Consider the following 21,253-nt stretch of genomic DNA (forward strand, 5'->3'; position numbering starts at 1 on the left):
TCAATGGTTCATGGTATTTCACTTTTGTTTGATAATTTAGAGTTTATATGCCAGTACTCAGATGATTTTGATCAGCAGTTGGAAAATTGGGTACCTTTTTTTTTTTTTTAAGTCCTGTGTAACTTCAAGGGAAGAAAGTTTTTACAATTTTAAGCAAAAGATTATTATTGGTCCTGGAAATAGGAATGCTGCTTGAGAGTCTCTTTGTCTTCTCCCCATTTGATCTATATTTTGCAGTATTGCTATAGTCTGTGTTTGGGGATTATAGCTATTTTGTAGTTTAATTTTAGATTAATCCCCTTTGCTTTTTCTTCTTTCTCATTTTGGTAGTTTTGAAGAAGTGGGAAGTAAACATACCTTTATTCCTTTCTTTTAAAATGTATTTAATACAGTGTGAAAAACCGTGCTCAAAAACATGTATTTCATTTAAGAAGTTGAATAACTGGATTAAGTACCCATGCCAAAACCTTTTCTTATTCAGTAAAGCTTTGCACGAGGTATGACTCTAATCTGACATGTTGGGTTGCAGTGAGTTTCATGTCACGACAAAGGGAGGAGAATGTCTGTAAAAACACACATGTACTAGAAAGAGAGCTACCAGAATCTGAGGCAGCTTTAGGGACTGGTTTTTTTTTTCACCACCCTTCTTATTAGTTGTTGTCTTTCACAGCACTTTGCTCCTCTCTGCACATCTGCTCTAAGATCTCCATGTGAACCATTTTCCTGTGCTTACTGATAGTTTCTGTTCTCTTATAAATTCAGACTACAGAATAGACACCCCACCCAAGTCTCTCTTACCTTTACCTACATGTGACCTTTCTGCTTCAGCTGTCTACAGCTGACCAGTGTACTCTCTTGCTGTTTCTTAAGTCATTAAAAACAAATTGGCCCAGACCATCTTTTTGTGCCACCCTGGTTTGTTGTTCCTAACCAAACCATAAATGGACTTTCTTGGATCAGTTCACTTCTCAAGCAGGTTGGGGATGTTGGAGAAGGGAGCAGTAGGTCAGCAGGGAAGCAGCAGGGAACCATGGATGGACAGTTACTCTTGGTAAGTGAGGGAGCAGGATAGAGCTGAATGCATAACATTTCCTCCTTCAGTCTACCAGTTTATTTTTAATAGAGTACTTCAGGCAAATACTTAGTGAGTACAGATTGAATATTGTAGGAAACTAGCTAATATTTGTATCAAAATTGACGAGAAATCTGCTGTTTGGTGCTATTTTCTGTTTGCATTGTGACTTCAGAAGCATGGTATGGCCGTAAGACCACTATACTAGGAGTCAGGATAGATTCTAGACCTGATTTTGCTGTTCTGTGAAAGGCTTCACTTTCTTCATTAGATAAATATTTTAAAGGTCAGTGGAGTAGAATAGTTTCTAAGGTACTACCTAGCTATAAAACCTTGCGACTCAAATTATACTATAAGCTGGGAAAGGTACTTTCCGTAAGGATGGTCAGAATAAACAGCTATTATAATGAAATCGTAAGTTCAGATTAACGTAAAAAATTAGAAACAAGAATGATTGGACCCATACATTAGAAAAGGGTGCAAGAGTTTTGTAGTGAACTAAATTCTCCTCATTTAAGCTTGTTTTATTTGAAATCAGATGCTGTTTATAAACTGATTTAAGTCAGATATTATAGTCACAAACTGTTTTCCCAACTTAAGTTGCACATAGGTAGTGTATTAGTGTAAGTGTAATATTGAAGTTTGAAATTCTTCTTCCTGCTTTTTTAAAAAGCATAGTTGGATATTCAGAATAGTGAAGTAACATGGATTTCTTTTACTTTTTAGGATTTAAGTGTCCTGTATGCTCAAAATTTGTACCCTCAGATGAAATGGATTTGCATCTTGTGATGTGTTTAACAAAGCCAAGAATAACCTATAATGGTAAGTCCAGTGCTTTAAAATAATACTTTAAATTAGAATTATCTTAGATTTTATGAATTTCGTGTTTCAGGTAAAAGTTAAAAGGCCAGGAAGGGCTATCTATGAGCCTTGAGCTAACTGGTATCCTAATTAGGTCTGGTGCTTTGGCTGTGCCATTCTCACCTGACCACAATCTCCAGATACTCAAAACCGTAGGAGAGATTTTCAATGTAGTCCTGGTACATTTTGAAATAGACTTGAAAAAAAAAAAAGGAATAGTTCATTCGTGACTTTAGATGAATAGAATGAAATAAAGGAAAAATGAGAGCTTTTTTCAGAATTTCATAGATAAAAAGACAAACTTCAAAATCCGTGGAGAAATTTTAGATTTTTCAAATGTAAAATTTGGTTTGAAATAGAATGAGTAAGAAGAGTACCAGTAAACAATGAAGCCAATTGAAAGATCGACTTCTTGATCAGCAAATGTTTTTTCAGTACCTGTCAGGTATGAGGTATATAGTGTTAGGAACTTGGAATATAGCAATGAATAAAACAGATGGATGCTACAGCCTAGGATCAACCAAAGGTTAATCAGTGTAGTAACACTTAGTCAATAATCTGAGATTTCTCCTCAGATTACAGAAATCTTGTCGGGGTAAAATTTAACACTGAAGTGAAACGTTATTTTGAGTAGCTTTTTTGCAAAATGTTTTAGGAATCTCTGTCTTGATAAGGTAGTGCTTCAGCCACACTATAATAGTAATAATTGAGCACTTTTTCCCATTTTCCAGTGTATAAGTAAAAGTAGCTTTTAGCATTTCCTTTGAATAGTAAATGTACCTGTTGATTATTATATATAAACCTTTCTGCATTAGGAAATTGAATTGGCTACTTTTCATAATCTAATTGAGATTCAGTTACTTAAGAAATAAAAGACATTTTTATTCAGGTTCAAAATTTGAGGTAAAATTGATTGGGCTTGTTTCTTATACTTACTCTATTATCTTATCATTACCCTCCATAATTATTTTGTTTATTACAAGTGTTTTTAAAATAAATATCCTTAAATCTTAAGATTCTGGCCTTGAATTTTAAAAGCCAAGTGTATTTCCTTTTACCATATAATATATTTGCATATAATCTTAGTATTCTGTTTATTTACTTTTTGTGTAGTGTATTTGGATATAGTCTTTTTATGTGTTGATATTTGGCAGTTTTTAATTTCCTGATTTAACTGTGCTCAAGTCATTAAAGTTTTCTACTAGATCACTTGTGTGGTGGCTTAAAAAGCAATATGTAACCCTCTGCTTGGGGATACTGTGATCCAAGAATTCAGGTTTTAAATATTTGACAGTATTCCAATTTAGAAGTTAGTAAACTTAATGCAAAAAGTAAATAAAGTTGCAGCCATTTTTAAGAATGGCTTCCTACTTTAAGGTAGTTAGACCTGAAATTTTTTAATTTGTTACCTATAGATTAACGTCCATAAACATTCACAAGAGGCAAAAACAGCTTCTTTATAAACATATATGATTCTTGAATTTTTTAAATGTGCACAGTGGCCAAGTGTGAGGTAAAAGGAGGAGCTGTGATTGACGGGTTTAGGTTAGATAGAGGTGGCAGATTGGTAATGTACTTTCCCATCACAGACTAGGAGAATTCTAAGGTTTTGAAGGCAGAGTCCTGTAGGGGAGGAAAAAATAATCCCTTTACCTTTCTGAGTTCTTGGCTGAGACCCCTGTAATAAAAGACAGATTAACAAGAGGAAAACAAATACAAATTTATTAACAAGTATACCTCCTGGTGTACATAGGAGGTACCCAGGGGAAAAATGAGCTGATCTCCAAGGTGATTTAGAGTGTGGGCTTAAATAGCATCTTCAGCTAAAGACAAAGAAGAAAGTGAGGGTGGGGAGGCCAGTTGTTGGGGGGTCACCAGGAAAATCATGACAAACAAGAGGTCTGTTACGTGGATATAGGTTAGTGCCTGCTCCACTGAGAAGATTCTCTTGGGAGTAAACTTTGTGATTTAGAGCAGCCCTCCTCCTCTTCCTGGTAGTGAGAAGGAAGACACCCTTGCAAATGGAGAGTTCTTCTGTTCAGTATTGTGTAACAACCTAAATGGGAAAAAAATAGACACATGTATATGTATAACTGAATCACTTTGCTGTACACCTGGAACTGTCAACACGGTTAATCAACTATGCTCCAATATAAAATAAAGAGCTTTTTAAAATCGTATATTTCCCTTACTAAAGGATAACTTCTACTTTCAGAGCTTCTCTTGAGTCTGCTATTTCTCAGTCATTTAAAAAATAATCCTTATGCCAAAGAAGCATATTTTAGGGTAGCATATTCTGCTACCCTTCAGTCACCAAAATCTGATCTATCAAGGATATGAGCCTGTGTGAGAACCAGCCCCTTTAACACCCAAGCAATAATCTAGGATTATTATGAAGTTTAGAACAAGGTGAGCTGGAGAATCCTGAAATGGAATCGTTTTAGTCAGCTGGACTCCTAACAGCTTCATATTTTAATTCCAAAAAGTTGATTTCGTAGAGAGAGATGCATTAGAGAGATTGGGTCTCTAAATTGTGTTAATACTCAAACAAGAATTTTATTCACTGTAGTGCTTATCAACTAAAACCTTTTGCAGCCTTTCCTAAAGTAGCTAGATCTATAATTTTTCAATTTATTTGTTAAATGTATATTAATTGAACTGTCTACAGACATTCACAGTTAGCAAGGAGAATAGTTGGGCTTATTTTTCAGGCTGGGTATTATTTATTTATTTATTTATTTATTTATTTATTTATTTTTGGGTATTATTTATAGTCAAACTCCTGAATAGGATGAATTCCAGAAATTTGACTATAACTTGGTGATTCGGAGTTTCAAATTCATATTCACAGAGATGATATTCTGAATGTTGGTTTGATTTACCAGGCTAGCCCACAGAAGCTTTCTTATTGTTTTTTAATCTGTAATATATTCAAATACCCAAGTCCTGGCAACTGAAGAAGAAAATTGACTCGCCAGGTGAAAGCTCTCAGGATTTACGCAACTGGCTCAGCAGAAGTTCAGGTAGGAGGTCCAAAGCAATCATGGCAGGAAATGATTCAGAGTGATGTGAGTGGTTATGTATTTGCAGGTGGTATTTTTGGCAGAATGGAAAAAAAGTTCAGAATGACACAATGAGTGTTCGTAGATAGATAGCCCTTAAGTCAGAGACTGCCTGCTTCATATACTTTCCCCTCTTTCATGGGCTTCACTGTTTAGTTCATGGACCTAGTAATTTGATGTATGGTCTTATAAACGTAATATAAATGTTGCAAGCATAGAGTCTCTATTTCCTTGTTCCTCATCTTCTAAAGTATTTCAGAACAAACAAATGTGAAATAAATATTGATAGCAAATTTTTACTCTTGGATTTTCTTGGTCTTTAAACTTTACTGGATCATAGCATGTTTTGCATCATATAAAGTTCAGTTTTCATTTTAGACTTCTGTGATTGAACTCGGTATTTAAGAAATCTTTGTGTTGTTTTATTTGTAGTTAGTACTCTGTGTGTGCATGTGCACCCAAAGGAGGTGTAACTTGAAATAAGTTTGTCTTCTGAGAGTTAATTATAAACCTATATAGTGAATCAAAAGAGAGCTTTTCAAAATCATCAGAAAGAAGACTGACTTTATGGACAGAGTAAGATGAATATTACTCTTTTAAAGTAATCATTTTTGAAGAAAGATTGAGTCATTTTCTTTTTTTATAAATTTTTGGCTGCGTTGGGTCTTCATTGCTGTGCATGGCTTTCTCTAGTTGCAACGAGCGGGGGCTACTCTTTGTTGCGGTGCGCAGGCTTGCAGTGGCTTCTCTTCTTGTGGAGCACGGGCTCTAGGTGTTCAGGCTTCAGTAGTTGTGGCACGCGGGCTCTAGAGTGCAGGCTCAGTAGTTATGGCGCATGGGCTTAGTTGCTCTGCTGCATGTGGGAGCCCTTAGAGCAGGGCTCAAATCTGTGTCCCCTGCATTGGCAGGCAGATTCTTAACCACTGCGCCACCAGGGAAGCCCCAATTTCTTTTTTTTTTAATTTTTATTTTATATTGGAGTATAGTTGATTAACAATGTTGTGTTAGTTTCAGGTGTACAGCAAAGTGATTCAGTTATACATATACATGTATCTATTGTTCAGATTCTTTTCCCATTTAGGTTATTACAGAATATTGAGCAGAGTTGCTTGTGCTATACAGTAGGTCCTTGTTGGTTATCTACTTTAAATACAGCAGTGTGTACATGTCAGTCCCAAAGATTGAGTCAATTTCGAAGCGAACTTGTGCTATAATAAAAGTGAGGGAAAAGGATCTCATCTTCTGTGCTGTCGGTGGGAGAGTGTATCTTATCTACTTACTTGGATGTTGAAGAAAAGTTGCAGCAGACAGTCAGTGCTTGATTCCAGTGTGCACATGTAGTCTTCTAATGACCGTGTAGCATGTTTGCAAGAAAGTACGTGTTTTCTCCCTCTGTAATTGCTTTCTGGCTTTTCAGGCAGTTGTGGGTCTCATTTTAAGTTATAAACTTGCTTTCTGCCTTACATACTACATTTTCTTGGTTTTAAGACCTCCCCCCCACCCCCACCCACGCCGCCGGCACTCCAACACACACAATTTAATCTTTCTGAATTCAGGAGGCTTTCTGAAATTGGCATGTCTCTTATAATTAAGGTTAAAAAATATATTTGTCAATAACGGAGCAGAATTTTAAATAAGGAGGTAGTTATCATTGCCTAAGTTTGTGTGACCTTGGCCTTCTGTGGAAGATCTACTGTCTGATCTGATGACTCTGTTCATCTGTTTGCACTAATTTTTGTGGCTGAGTGTTCTTTACGTTTTTCTTTTTTTATAAATTATTTAATTTTTTTTTTTTTAATTTTTGGCTGCGTTGGGTCTTCATTGCTGCGTGCGGGCTTTTCTCTGGTTGTGGCGAGTGGGGTCTACTCTTCAGTGTGGTGCGTGGGCTTCCCATTGCGGTGGCTTCTCTTGTGGAGCACGGGCTCTAGGCACGTGGGCTTCAGTAGCTGTGGAGCGCGGGCTCAGTAGTGGTGGCCCACAGGCTGCAGAGCACAGGCTCAGTAGTTGTGGCACACGGGCCTAGTTGCTCCGCGGCTTGTGGGATCCTCCCGGACCAGGGATCGAACCCGTGTCCCCTGCATTGGCAGGCGGATTCCCAACCACTGCGCCACCAGGGAAGCCCTGTGGTTGAGTTTTAACCACAAAATATGGATTCCTTAATAGTGGTTTTATTTATTTTTAAAAATAAATTTATTTATTTACTTATTTATGGTTGTGTTGGGTCTTCGTTGCTACACGTGGGCTTTCTCTGGTTGTGGTGAGTGGGGTCGTTGCAGTGTGCGGACTTCTCATTGCAGTGACTTCTCTTGTTTCAGAACACGGGCTCTAGGGGTGTGGGCTTCAGTAGTTGTGGCTCGTGGGCTCAGTAGTTGTGGCTCATGGGCTCTAGAGGGCGGGCTCAGTAGTTTTGGCTCATGGGCTCTAGAGGGCAGGCTCAGTAGTTATAGCACACGGGCTTAGTTGCTCCGTGTGGCATGTGGGATCTTCCCGGACCAGGGCTTGAACCCGTGTCCCCTGCATTGGCAGGCAGATTCCTAACTGCTGAGCCACCAGGGAAGCCCAAAATGTTTGTTTTTAAATCATTAAAAAATGAATAAGAAGTAAAAAACAAGATATATTGTGAATAAGATGAGATTTGAACTCTTTAGACATTAGTCACTGAAATTAAAATCTCAACTGATAGGTTAAGCAGCAGATTAGACAGAGCTGCAAGGAGAATTAGTAAAGTATAAGATGGATCTGAGGAAATTACAGAGTGTAATAGAGAGGTACATGGCATGGAGCCTGTAACAAAAGATCTACCATACATACAGTAATCTCCTAAAAAGAGATGGAATTGACTTCTGGTTTCCAGTTCCACATGTAAGAAGTCTGGAAGTAGCCACTCAGTCCTAAAAACAAGTAAAAAGCCAAACAGACTGAAAAATCAACAACTCTTCTTAGATCCATAAGAGATGGGAAGGCACAGGGCAAACCACTGCCCCTGCAGATTGTGGAGATACGCAAACACAGAGAGTCACGGGTTTCAGCTTACTGCAGCAGACTCAGTGGGAACCAGTGCCAGGGTAAGGAAAACCTGGACTGTAAATGTTGAATTGCTGGGGGCTTAGCATGGACAAATCTGAGAGTTTAAAAACTCCAGGGAGATGCCCACAATATTTTAAGATTTACCACTAGGAGCTGAACCAGGTTCCCATGGTAAATGTCACAGAAAAATACCCTTCTCCTTCTGGCAGGGGGAAGGGAAAATGAACTATATTGAAATATGCCAGAGGACTCTTAACAAGGTTTGCCTCAAGGGAAACTAGTTAACCAGAGCCTAACTGACCTGGGAGAATGGTAATACTCAACTTGGGCCCGCTCTAGCCATCCTGTTCTACCTAATGCGGGAGAAGAAATCCTCAGAAACACTGTTTGTTTGTTTGGGTTTTTTGTTTTCTTAAATTTTTATTGGAGTATAGTTGATTTATAATGTGTTAGTTTCAGGTGTACAGCAAAGTGAATCAGTTACACATATATCCACTCTTTTTTTGATTCTTTTCCCATACACGTCATTACAGAGTATTGAGTAGAGTCCCCTGTGCTACACAGTAGGTCCTTGTTAGTTAGCTGTTTTATATATAGTAGTGTGTATATGTCAGTCTCAATCTCCCGATTTATCCCCTTACTCCCTGGTAGCCATAAGTTTGTATTCTACATCTATGACTCTACTTCTGTTTTGTAAGTTCATTTGTACCCATTTTTTGGATTTCACGCATAAGCGATATCATATGATATTTGTCTTTCTCTGATGTCACTAAGTATGACAGTCTCTAGGTCCATCCATGTTGCAGCAAATGGCATTATTTTGGTCTTTTTTATGGCTGAGTAATATTCCATTGTATATATGTACCACATCTTATTTATTCATTCCTCTGTTCTTGAACATTTAGGTTGCTTCCATGTCCTGGCTATTGTAAATAGTGCTGCAGTGAACATTGGGGTGCATGCATGTATCTTTTCATATTATGATTTTCTCTGGGTATATACTGAGGAGTGGGATTACTGGGTCACATGGTAGTTCTGTTTCTAGTTTTTTAAGGAACCTCCATACTGTTCTCTATAGTGGCTGTACCAGTTTACATTCCCACCAACAGTGTAAGAGGGGTCCCTTTTCTCCACACCCTCTTTAGCATTTATTGTTTGTAGATTATTTTTTTTTTTTTTTTTTTTTTTTTTTTTTTTTTTGCGGTATGCGGGCCTCTCACTGTTGTGGCCTCTCCCGTGTGGAGCACAGGCTCCGGACACGCAGGCTCAGCGTCCATGTCTCAGGGCCCAGCCGCTCAGCGGCATGTGGGATCTTCCCGGACCGGGGCACGAACCCACGTCCCCTGCATCGGCAGGCGGACTCTCAACCACTGCGCCACCGGGGAAGCCCTGTAGATTATTTTTATGATGGCCATCTGACTGATGTGAGGTGATACCTCATTGCAGTTTTGATTTGCATTTCCCTAATAATTAGTAATGTTGAGCAGCTATTCATGTGCTTTTGGGCCATCTATATGTCTTCTTTGGAGAGATGTCTACTTACGTCTTCTGCCCATTTTTTGATTGGGTTGTTTGTTTTTAATATTGAGCTGCATGAGCTGTTTATATATTTTGGAGGTTAATCCTTTGTCCGTTGATTCATTTGCAAATATTTTCTTGCATTCTGGGGGTTGTCTTTTCGTCTTGATTATAGTTTCCTTTGCTGTGCAAAAGCTTTTAAGTTTCATTAAGTCCCATATGTTTATTTTTGTTTTTATTTCTATTACTCTAGGAGGTGGGTTAAAAAAGATCCTGCTGTGATTTATGTCAAAGAGTTTTCTTCCTGTGTTTTCCTCTAAGAGTTTTATAGTGTCTGGTCTTACATTTAGGTCTCTAATCCATTTTGAGTTTATTTTTGTGTATGGTGTTAGGGAGTGTTCTGATTTCATTCTTTTACATGTAGCTGTCCAGTTTTCCCAGCACCACTTATTGAAGAGACTGTCTTCTCCATTGTATATCCTTGCCTCCTGTGTCATAGATGAGCTGGCCATAGGTGCGTGGGTTTATCTCTGGGCTTTCTATCTTGTTCCATTGATCTATGTTCCTATTTTTGTGCCAGTACCATATTGTCTTGATTACTGTAGTTTTGTAGTATAGTCTGAAGTCAGGGAGTCTGATTCTTACAGCTCCGTTTCTCTCCCTCAAGACTGCTTTGGCTATTCAGGGTCTTTTGTGTCTCCATACAAATTTTAAGATTTTTTGTTCTAGGTCTATAAAAATTGCCATTGGTAATTTGATAGGGATTGCATTGAATCTGTAGATTGCTTTAGGTAGTATAGGCATTCTCACAATATTGCTTCTTCCGATCCAAGAACATGGTATATCTCTCTATCTGTTTGTGTCATCTTTGATTTCTTACATCAGTGTCGTATAGTTTTCTGAGTACAGGTCTTTTACCTTCTTAGGTAGATTTATTCCTACGTATTTTATTCTTTTTGTTGCAGTGGTGAATGAGATTGTTAATTTCTCTTTCTGATCTTTCATTGCTAGTGTATAGGAATGCAAAAGATTTGTGTGCATTAATTTTGTATCCTGCACCTTTACCAAATTCATTGATTAGCTCTAGTAGTTTTCTGGTGGCATCTTTAGGATTCTCTATGTATAGTATCATGTCATCTGCAAACAGTGACAGTTACACTTTTTCTTTTCCAATTTGTATTCCTTTTATTTCTTTTTCTTCTCTGATTGCCATGGCTAGGACTTCCAAAACTATGTTGAATAAGAGTGGTGAGAGTGGACATCCTTGTCTTGTTCCTGATCTTAGAGGAAATGCTTTCAGTTTTTCACCATTGAGAATGATGTTTGCTGTGGTTCTGTCATATATGGCCTTTATTATGTTGAGGTAGACTCCCTCTGTGCCCACTTTCTGGAGAGTTTTTATCATAAATGGGTGTTGAATTTTGTCAAAAGCTTTTTCTGCATCTATTGAGATGATCATGTAATTTTTATTCTTCAGTTTGTTAATATGGTGTATCACATTGATTGATTTGCGTATATTGAATCCTTGCCTTCCTGGGGTAAATCCCACTTGATCATGGTGTATGATCCTTTTAATGTGTTGTTGGATTCTGTTTGCTAGTAGTTTGTTGAGAATTTTTGCATCTATGTTCATCAGTGATATTGGTCTGTAATTTTCTTTTTTTGTAGTATCTTTTCTGGTTTTTGTATCAGGGTGATGGTGGGCCTCGTAGAGTGAGTTTGGGAGTGTTTCTTCCTCTGCAATTTTTTGGAACAGTTTGAGAAGGATGGGTGTCAGCTCTTCTGTAAATGTTTCATAGAATTCACCTGTGAAGCCATCTGGTCCTTTTGTTTTTTGGAAGATTTTTAATCACAGTTTCAATTTCATTACTTGTGATTGGTCTGTTCATATTTTCTGTTTCTTCCTGATTCAGTCTTGGAAGGGTATACCTTTCCAAGAATTTGTTCATTTCTTCCAGGTTGTCAATTTTATTGGTATAGAGTTGCTTGTAGTAGTCTCTTGGGATGCTTTGTATTTCTGCAGTGTCCATTGTAACATCTCCTTTTTCATTTCTAATTTTATTGATTTAAGTCCTCTCCTTTCTCTTGAGTCTGGCTAATGGTTTATCAATTTTGTTTATCTTCTCAAAGAACCAGCTTTTAGTTTTATTGATCTTTGCTATTGTTTTCCTTGTTTCTATTTCATTTATTTCTGCTCTGATCTTTATGATTTCTTTCCTTCTACTAACTTCAGGTTTTGTTTGTTCTTCTTTCTCTAGTTTCTTTAGGTGTAAGGTTAGATTGTTTATTTGAGATTTTTCTTGTTTCTTGAGGTAGGATTGTATTGCTATAAACTTCCCTCTTAGAACTGCTTTTGCTGCATCCTGTAGGTTTTGGATCACCGTGTTTTTGTTGTCATTTGTCTCTAGGTATTTTTTGATTTCCTCTTTGACTTCTTCAGTGATCTCTTGGTTATTTAGTAACATTTTGTTTAGCCTGTATGTGTTTGTGTTTTTTACATTTTTTTCCCCAGTAATTGATTTCTAAATCTCGTAGCATTGTGGTCAGAAAAGATGCTTGATATGATTTCAATTTTCTTAAATTTACTGAGGCTTGATTTGTGACCCAAGATGTGATCTGTCCTGGAGAATGTTCCATGAGCACTTGAGAAGAAAGTGTAATCTGCTGTTTTTGGATGGAATGTCCTATAAATATCAATTAAATCTATCTGGTCTATTGTGTCATTTAAAGCTTGTGTTTCCTTATTAATTTTCTGTCTGGATGATCTTTCCATTGGTGTAAGTGGGGTGTTAAAGTGCCCCCTCTATTATTGTGTTACTGTCCATTTCCTCTTTTATAGCTGTTAGCATTTGCCTTATGTATTGAGGTGCTCCTATGTCGAATGCATATATATTTATAATTGTTACATCTTCTTCTTGGATTGATCCCTTGATCATTATGTAGTTTCCTTCCGTGTCTCTTGTAGCATTCTTTAAAGTCTATTCTATCTGATATGAGTATTGCTACTACAGTTTTCTTTTGATTTCCATTTGCATAGAATACCTTCTTCCATCCCCTCACTTTCAGTCTGTATGTGTCCCTAGGTTTGAAGTGGGTGTCTTGTAGACAGCATATATATGGGCCTTGTTTTTGTATCCATTCAGTGAGCCTGTGTCTTTTGGTTGGAGCATTTAATCCATTCACATTAAGGTAATTATTGATATGTATGTTCCTATTACCATTTTCTTAATTGTTTTGGGTTTGTTTCTGTAGGTCCTTTTCTTCTCTTGTTTTTCCCAGTTAGAGAAGTTCCTTTAGCATTTGTTGTAGAGCTGGTTTGGTGGTGCTGAATTCTCTTAGCTTTTGCTTGTCTTTAAAGCTTTTGATTTCTCTGTGGAATCTGAATGAGATCCTTGCTGGGTAGAGTAATCTTGGTTGTAGGTTCTTCCCTTTCATCACTTTAAATATATCATGCCACTCCCTTCTGGCTTGTAGAGTTTCTGCTGAGAAATCAGCTGTTAACCTTGTGGGAGTTCCCTTGTTAGTTATTTGTCATTTTTTCCTTGTTGCTTTTAATAATTTCTCTTTGTCTTTGATTTTTCTCAGTTTGATTACCACGTGTCCCAGTGTGTTTCTCCTTGGGTTTATCCTGCCTGGGACTCTGCGCTTCCTGGACTTAGGTGGCTATTTCCTTTCCCATGTTAGGGAAGTTTTCGACTATAATCTTTTCAGGTATTTTCTCAGGTCCTTTCTCTCTCTCTTCTCCTTCTGGAACCCCTATAATGTGAATGTTGGTGCATTTAATGTTGTCCCAGAGGTCTCTTAGGCTGTCTTCGTTTCTTTTCATTCTTTTTTCTTTATTCTGTTCTGTGACAGTGAATTCCACCATTCTGCCTTCCAGGTCACTTATCTGTTCTTCTGCCTCAGTTATTGTGCTATTGATTCCTTCTAGTATATTTTTCATTTCAGTTATTGTATCGATCATTTCTGTTTGTTTGTTCTTTAATTCTTCTAAGTCTTTGTTAAACATTTCTTGCATCTTCTTGATCTTTGCCTCCATTCTTTTTCCGAGATGCTGGATTATCTTTACTATCATTATTCTGAATTCTTTTCTTGGAAGGTTGCCTATCTCCACTTCATTTAGTTGTTTTTCTGGGGTTTTATCTTGTTCCGTCATCTGATACATAGTCCTCTGCCTTTTCATTTCGTCTGTCTTTCTGTGAATGTGGTTTTTGTTTCACAGGCTGCAGGATTGTAGTTCCATTTCATAAATCTTTATGTCTTGCCTTTTGTTTTCTTCTTATCATATTACTTTCATAATTTTTTTTAAATCATTCCAACATTCAAGGCAAGTTTTCCTGATCATAAGAAATCAGAAGAAACAACACAGAGACATTGAAAAGACTTTTGGAGTGCAAGAAAACCCAGTAAACCTTTAGAGCTGTCCTCAGAGGGAAATGATTTTTTCCTCTGGTCCCAGTTCTTACTTTGGTTGGGATGTGGTATTGGCAGACTCTCATCTTAAAGAAATTCTAATGCAAATTAATAAAATGCATTTCCAAGTTTATCTCATTTTTAAGTTTCTTCTATATTAGAGCAAACGTAGGACTCAGCTCAAGTCTGTCAACAGTTTTGCCCCTTCGTAAAATATTTTATATGTATGTACATAGTAAAAGATAAACTAGTCTATTTAGGTATTTATTCTAGACCTTGAAAGGATTAATAGATTTGGAGAGAAATGCAGGGTGAGCTCAGAAATAACAACTAGGTAGGTATAGTTTAGGGGAGCAGAGCATGATAAAAGGGAATTGTAGGTGAGAAGATAAATTTAGGGCAGTTTTTAAATAAATTATTTGGAATTTGGAAGATTAATCTTGCATTCATGTGCAGAAATATTTGTAAGGAATGTAATTTCTTTAAAGAGTAGTTTGGAGAGTGGTGTGGTATTTTATGTAGGAAGTGGTTAAATGATGTATTAGGAGGAGAAAGAGACAGGTGAAGAAAGAATGAATTGGATTTAGTGAGTGCTGGAAATGGGGAGGGAGGTGTCACAGGTGACTTGAGGATTGGCAGTGGAGGACTCAATTTTGGGTAAAGAGATTGTAGGAGAATACCTAGCTGCTCTAAACTTTGTGCCAGGGATGTTGGTCTTTGCAAAATGTGAAAATTGTGAAATGTGATTCTTTTCAAAGGATTTTTCCAAAACGAGTAAGGGTTAGGATTAGGGTCACTGAGTATTTTGTTGCTTTCAAGAAAGATTTTACAGAGGACTATTGAAGAAATGGCTTGTGAATATTTTTTCAATGACCATTTATTACTTGTATAACTTTTTTTTTTAAATGTTTTTTCTCTCTCCTTTAAGTCATCTTGGCCCTGATAATTCACAGCACTGCCCTGCATTTGCCTCAGAGATGGCCTTGAGAAATATCTTCCCAGATACTGAGTGGTTTGGTTTCAGGGAAGGCAGTATTAACAGAGTGGCTTTGCCTTTTTGGTGAATTGTATTTAACGCTTAACATTTTAACAGTGTATTTAGGTAATAGAACAATAAAAATAATAAAAATATTCTAGGTAGTTTCACTCCTTTGCTATCTAAATATTTATAATATTTATGATTTGCTTGATTTCTTCCATTTTTTGCTGGACTGATTTTGGGATCTCTAGGCTTCTTGACCTCTAAATACCTCCTAGATTATTGTTACTTAGGATTTCTTTTATTTTGCTCCCTTTAAACTGTATTTCTTGGTACTCAGTTCTTAGACCTTTCCTTGTAATGCTTTTTCGTATGAGAGGCCTTTCTGTAGCTGAAAAATCTTTGACACCCAGTACCCAAATCTTGGTTTCTAAATACCATTCTCCTGTAAAAAGAAAACAGGGCTTCTTGGAGAAATGGCTGATTCAAGGGCTGGAGCAGAGAAAATAAAAGCCTGGAGATCTTGTGTTGTCTGAAAGCAAGGAAGTGTTCAAAAATAAAAAAGATGAGGGCATAGGAGCCAACCTGAATGAGCTCCCAGTGAATAATTTGAGCAAGAAAATTAATATAGCATGGTATTGGATTATAACTCAAAGTATAAAATAAATATATTTGGTTCCATCAATCAGTCAGTAAAACAGAAGAGTAAAAGTTTAACTTGGAGATTAAGCCTAAGAGACATTTCTTTTAAAAAAGTTGTGTTTTTTTAAAGAAATTTAACGTTCCTATTTGTGGTGATTTAAAAGAATTTTTTAATGGGCTGTAGGTGCTCTCTGATTTTAAGTATCCCCAAGACACACTAAGACATATTGTATATGGCACAAATATAACTTGAAATACGTAATCTTAGTTTATTATCACCCTTTCAGTAATGGATGAAAGGGATTTTTAGGGGGATGAGAGCTACTGTTGTAAGCCCCAGCAACAAAAGACTTCATAATTTTCTCTTCCTCAGGTTTTAGAGGGAAAATGCGAGTTAATTTTCTCGTATTTTTATATTGTGGAATTCTCATAGTGAAGGGCTCCTATTATGAAGTCTTACTTTCTAGCTTCAGACATTTTATGTTTATTATATACAGAATACAGATGAGTGAATATAAAGTATAGCCTATTATTCATTAACATAAGACTCAACTGGACTGTACATGTTTTACACTTTATTAAATCTTACAAAGAAAAGATGTTTACTGTCTTGCTCAATGCTTTTTTTTTTAAGGTTTTCAGTTTATCTGTTAAGGAGCATGATTTATCTCTACATTTGTTTTGATTCATTGAGAACCTATATCTTTAGTGTTAAACTTGTTAAATTTTTGTCTAGTATTTTATAGTTTTGCTACTGTTATGGATGGCATTTGCTTACCATTTGAATATCAAATTGGTTTTGCTGGTAGAAAACGAAGGCTGGTTGTAGGCGAGTCTTTGGATTTTCTAGATTTATGACTTCATCTGCAAATGAAGATAACATTTTCAAGTGTTTATGCACATGTGTTGTTTCTTTGTCTTACTGCGTTAGTTTGAAGCTTACAAATGATGTTGATAATAGTGGTGTAAGTGGACATGCCTGTCTTATGTGTCTGTAGTGTTTCATTGTTTCATAGATGCTTGCTTAGAATTTTGGTAAATCATCTTTATTGTATGTCATTCTTGTCTCATTCTCTTTTACTTACGGCAAGAAACAGCCTAATTTTAGTAAATGCTTTTTCCCCTTTTTATTTGTTGATAAATTACGTTGGTAGATTTTCTGATGTTTCAGTTGAATTGTGTTGATTTCTAGTGTTGCTGGATTTAACTGTTTGATCATGGATTATTAATCTTTTAAAACAATGCTACCAAGTTTGCGCTAGCTAAAGATTATGCTAGTAAAATAAGTGGGAAAGCTTTCCATCTTTTCTCTTCTCTGGAATAATTTGAAAAACCCAGGAAGGGACTGTTCTTTTCATATCAGATAGAATTTGACTGTAAAACCATCTACCCCCCCCCCCTTTTTTTTTTTTTGCGCGGTATGCGGGCCTCTCACTGTTGTGGCCTCTCCCGTTGCGGAGCACAGGCTCCGGACACGCAGGCTCAGCGGCCATGGCTCACGGGCCCAGCCGCTCCGCGGCATGTGGGATCTTCCCGGACCGGGGCACGAACCCGCGTCCCCTGCATCGGCAGGCGGACTCTCAACCACTGTGCCACCAGGGAAGCCCAACCCCTTTTTTTTAAGGTAGATCTTTGACAGTCCTTATAACTTCTGTGATTATTAGTATATTCATGTTCTTCTACTTCCTCAGTCAATTTTGGGAATTTGTATTTTGTTAGAAAATAATTGTTTTCTTCTAAATGTCCTAATTAATTGCCATAGCATTGCATTAACGTTTTCTTACAAATATTTTAATTTTTAAAATATTTTTGATTATATGGCCCTTTTCGTTCTAATGTTATATATTTTTGTACTTTTGAACCTTAAGCTAGTTAAAAGGGCTTATGTTAATTGATATTTTTAAAGAAGCTACTTTAGAGTTGTAAATAAAGCTACTAATTTATTAGTACTATGTACTGAATAAAGCTACTTATTTCTTTTCAATTTTTAAATTTTTTTCTTTTTCTTTGCGGTACGCGGGCCTCTCACTGCTGTGGCCTCTCCCGTTTCGGAGCACAGGCTCCAGACGCGCAGGCTCAGCGGCCATGGCTCACGGGCCCAGCTGCTCCGCGGCATGTGGGATCTTCCTGGACTGGGGCACGAACCTGTGTCCCCTGCATCGGCAGGCAGACTCTCAACCACTGCGTCACCAGGGAAGCCCCAATTTTTAAATTTTAATAAAAGTATTTTAGAAATAGAAATATTTTCTTATAAGAGCTTTATTTGTATCTGAGGTTTTAATATGAAATATTTTTGTTAATGTCTAGATAATTTCTCATTTCAATTTTTAATTCTATTTTGATTCAGAGGTTAACTAGAAAAAATCCTTCTTAATTTTGAAGATAAATTTTTTTATGAGGGGAGGGGTATGTATGATGGGAAGTCTTTTTGATCTTGATATTAGAGAACGCTGCCCATAATAACTATGTTTTTGAAATTCATTGTTGTTTTCTTTGTGACCACGTACTTCACTGACCTCTGTAAATCGTGAATATAAGAGAAGCATATATGTTTTCTGTAGAGTAAAAAATTTACTTCTACTATTATTCTTTTTAATTCATATGTATATAAGTACTTCCAGTAAATTGAGTTTGGTTGTATTACTGAAATATTCTGTATCCTTGCTTATGTTTGGTTTACATAGTCTGACAAATTTGGAGAGAAGTTTTTTTTTTTTAATTTTCCAAATACTTTACTTTTACTTCACATTTACATATCATTTACATGTTATCTATTACAAGAAAACATCACCACCCTCATTCAAAAGCTGCAGAATACTGAAAAGTGGACTAATGCTGAACGTGGAGTACTTAATGGACGCAATCCAGTATGCTAAGCATATTTACATGAACCTTTTGAATCCTCACAAAACTCTGTAAAATAGGTACTGTGTGGTTCCCTATTTACAGATGGGGAAACCAAGATTGAGGCAGAAAATAACTTAGCAAAGGTTGCAAGTGGCAGAGCTCAACTTGAACGCAGGCAAAAGGAAGCCAGAGCCCCGGCAAATACCATCAGGATGTACTGCCACCATTTCGGTGAGACCAGAAAAACCCAAGACTACACGGAAGAATTGATAGCCAACACGAGCATTGATTCTCCAGCCAAGGCACTCACTCACTGAACAGTCATGACTGAAAACACTTGGTTTTCTGGATCTAAAACTACAGCTCCATGTTGATAGTACTGGAAGGTTTTTAATATGACACCCTTGCATTCAGAAAGGTAAACAGATGCTTGATTTCTACGGGCAGAAAGTACAAGAAATTGATACAGAAACGGAAGCAGCAATGTACAAAGCCAAGTAAAACACTGGAATCACAGACTCACCATTTGGAAGTGACCTCTCGGGAACAAGAAGAGAGCTGTTTTGACTCTTCTGCAGCGTTAGCTCTGGCAGCTGAGAGTCAAGCTCTTAGAGTGGGATTATTCATGGCTGTTCTCAAGCTTGAGTGTGAATAAATTCGAATCACACTTGAGGAATCACCTCTGAGAATCACCTGGAGGGCTTGTTAAAACACAAATTGCTGGGTCCCACCCCCTAGAGCTTGTGATTGGTAGGTCTGAAAATCTGCACTTCTAACGAGCTCCTCGGTGATGATGATAATGCTGGTCCAGGGCCACACTTCCAGGTCTAGACCAAGCTTCTCGTTTAAAGATGGAGAAACTGAGGCCTAGCAAGAGGATGTGACTTGCCCAGCATCACACTGCCAGTTCCTGACACAGCCAGAAGTCAGGCTTATGGTCACTATCATTTCTCCTCTCCCTCCTTTCCCCATTTAACTTTTTCCATACATGGTTTCTCCTTTATAACAACTGAAAGCTTGTCCATCACGAGAATAAGTGTGTGGAGTTAGTGAGTGATCACCCTGAAAAATAGAGTAGGCCCATGCTTCTACAATAATCTATCCTGAAGTCATACTTAAATGCTCCTTAGCGTTTTCACTCTTACCTTTAACAAGCACCTTCATGCATTCTACTTTGCCTAAGTTCGATACCAAGGACGTAAATGGAAATCCTCATGTTTGGAGTCAGGCATCCTCGTTTTCCATGCAAACCTTAAGGCTCGTGTTGCTTCTCCGTGTGATTCTCACAGGCTGTCTATGGATCTGGTGCTGCTGGATTCAAGCCAGAGAATGGCAGGAGCCCATTGTGTCAAGGTCTTGGAAAACATCTGTGTTTTTTCAGCTCAGCATTTGCCATCCATCACAGAGGAGACCAAGTCAACACAGCTAGGAAGTGGCAGAGCTGGGTCTCAAACGTAGAAAGTTTGTCTCCAGAGCCTTTTCTCTTCTCACTATAATGGGATTAACCCATAGTTCCATCACTCTGTGCTGGGTTACGCTGAATTTAAACTGGCTTTAAAAATGAATGCTCTCGGGGCTTCCCTGGTGGCGCAGTGGTTGGGAGTCCGCCTGCCGATGCAGGGGACACGGGTTCGTGCCCCGGTCTGGGAGGATCCCACGTGCTGCGGAGCGGCTGGGCCCGTGAGCCATGGCCGCTGAGCTTGCGCGTCCTCTGGGGAGAAGTTTGTTAAAGTATCTGTCCCCTCTGTGGCCATGGTTTTACTAATTTTTTCTTATTTTTTTTTAAGTTCCTTTTGGTGATAGTGTCCTTGCAACAATCTTTTTCTGGCTTTATATCTTTCATAGCTATGTTATTTGAAAAACTATTTTTGACTTATTTTCTATTTGGGTTGAATCTTTTTATGTTATAAAGTACACTTCTCTCTGTTCTGCTTTCTCCAAGATTTTTTTTTTTCTTTTCTTTTTTTTTTTTTGCCGTATGCGGGCCTCTCACTGTTGTGGCCTCTCCCGCTGCGGAGCACAGCCTCCGGACGCGCAGGCTCAGCGGCCACGGCTCACGGGCGCAGCCGCTCCGCGGCATGTGGGATCTTCCTGGACCGGGGCACGAACCCGAGTCCCCTGCATCGGCAGGGGAACTCTCAACCACTGCGCCACCAGGGAAGCCCTCTCCAAGATTATTTTGACTTAGGTTTACCAGAAACTGTGAAGGGTCTGAGATTTTACCCTACTTGTAAGCTAACATATCAGTCTGCCACAGTTTCATGAATTTTGGCAGAAAAGAGAATCAAAGGACTTCTATTATTATTAATCATAACAGCAGCCAGAGTATCAGCATTTTTTTTGTGCCACTTTCTGAAGTCCCTGTTCCCACAGGGTGATGGTGAAGAGGGCAAGAGGATATCTGCATGCTCAGCGATTTGCATTATACAAGAGGAACCCTGAGCTTAGGGAAGTAAGCAGGTCCACCCTTGCGCTGGAGGGGACACTGAATCTTTCAAGGCTGTTTGCTCTACAAAGATCCTTGAAAAGATAGTCCAAGACTTGAACAGGAGAGACCCATGGAGAATTGTTACCCCAACAGTTTCTTTTTATTTGTACTTGCCTATCTTTGCTTATTCCTTTTTTTCTTTAATTAATTTAAATTTTATTTTTGAATAGGTAATACGTTTGCCAAAGCAGAGAGGTACAAAGGATGTACCGTGAAGTCTTCCCCTCACCTCAGTCCCTCAGTCACCCTTTCCAGAGGTGGCCAGTACTATCAATTTCTTGTGATCCTTCCAGAGATATTTAATGCATATGCAAACAAATATATACATATGTTCTGTTCCCACA

At 37.8% G+C, this 21,253-nt stretch overlaps 1 protein-coding gene across 3 annotated transcripts in view; it reads left to right on the forward strand.

Moving 5' to 3' along the window:
• Nucleotides 1-21,253, forward strand: part of ZNRF2 (zinc and ring finger 2) — a 114,043-nt gene that overhangs the window by 50,610 nt on the left and 42,180 nt on the right. For all 3 annotated transcript variants that reach the window (XR_009520631.1, XR_009520632.1, XM_060020669.1), the window contains exon 2: nucleotides 1,799-1,894. Coding sequence is in view for 1 of the 3 variants with exons in the window: in XM_060020669.1 (XP_059876652.1) it covers nucleotides 1,799-1,894 (96 nt within the window). In the remaining 2 variants the exon portion in view is untranslated. The remainder of the gene's footprint in view (nucleotides 1-1,798; nucleotides 1,895-21,253) is intronic.

The sequence above is a fragment of the Delphinus delphis genome, chromosome 9, assembly GCF_949987515.2.
Source record: "Delphinus delphis chromosome 9, mDelDel1.2, whole genome shotgun sequence".
Taxonomy (NCBI): Eukaryota; Metazoa; Chordata; class Mammalia; order Artiodactyla; family Delphinidae; genus Delphinus; species Delphinus delphis.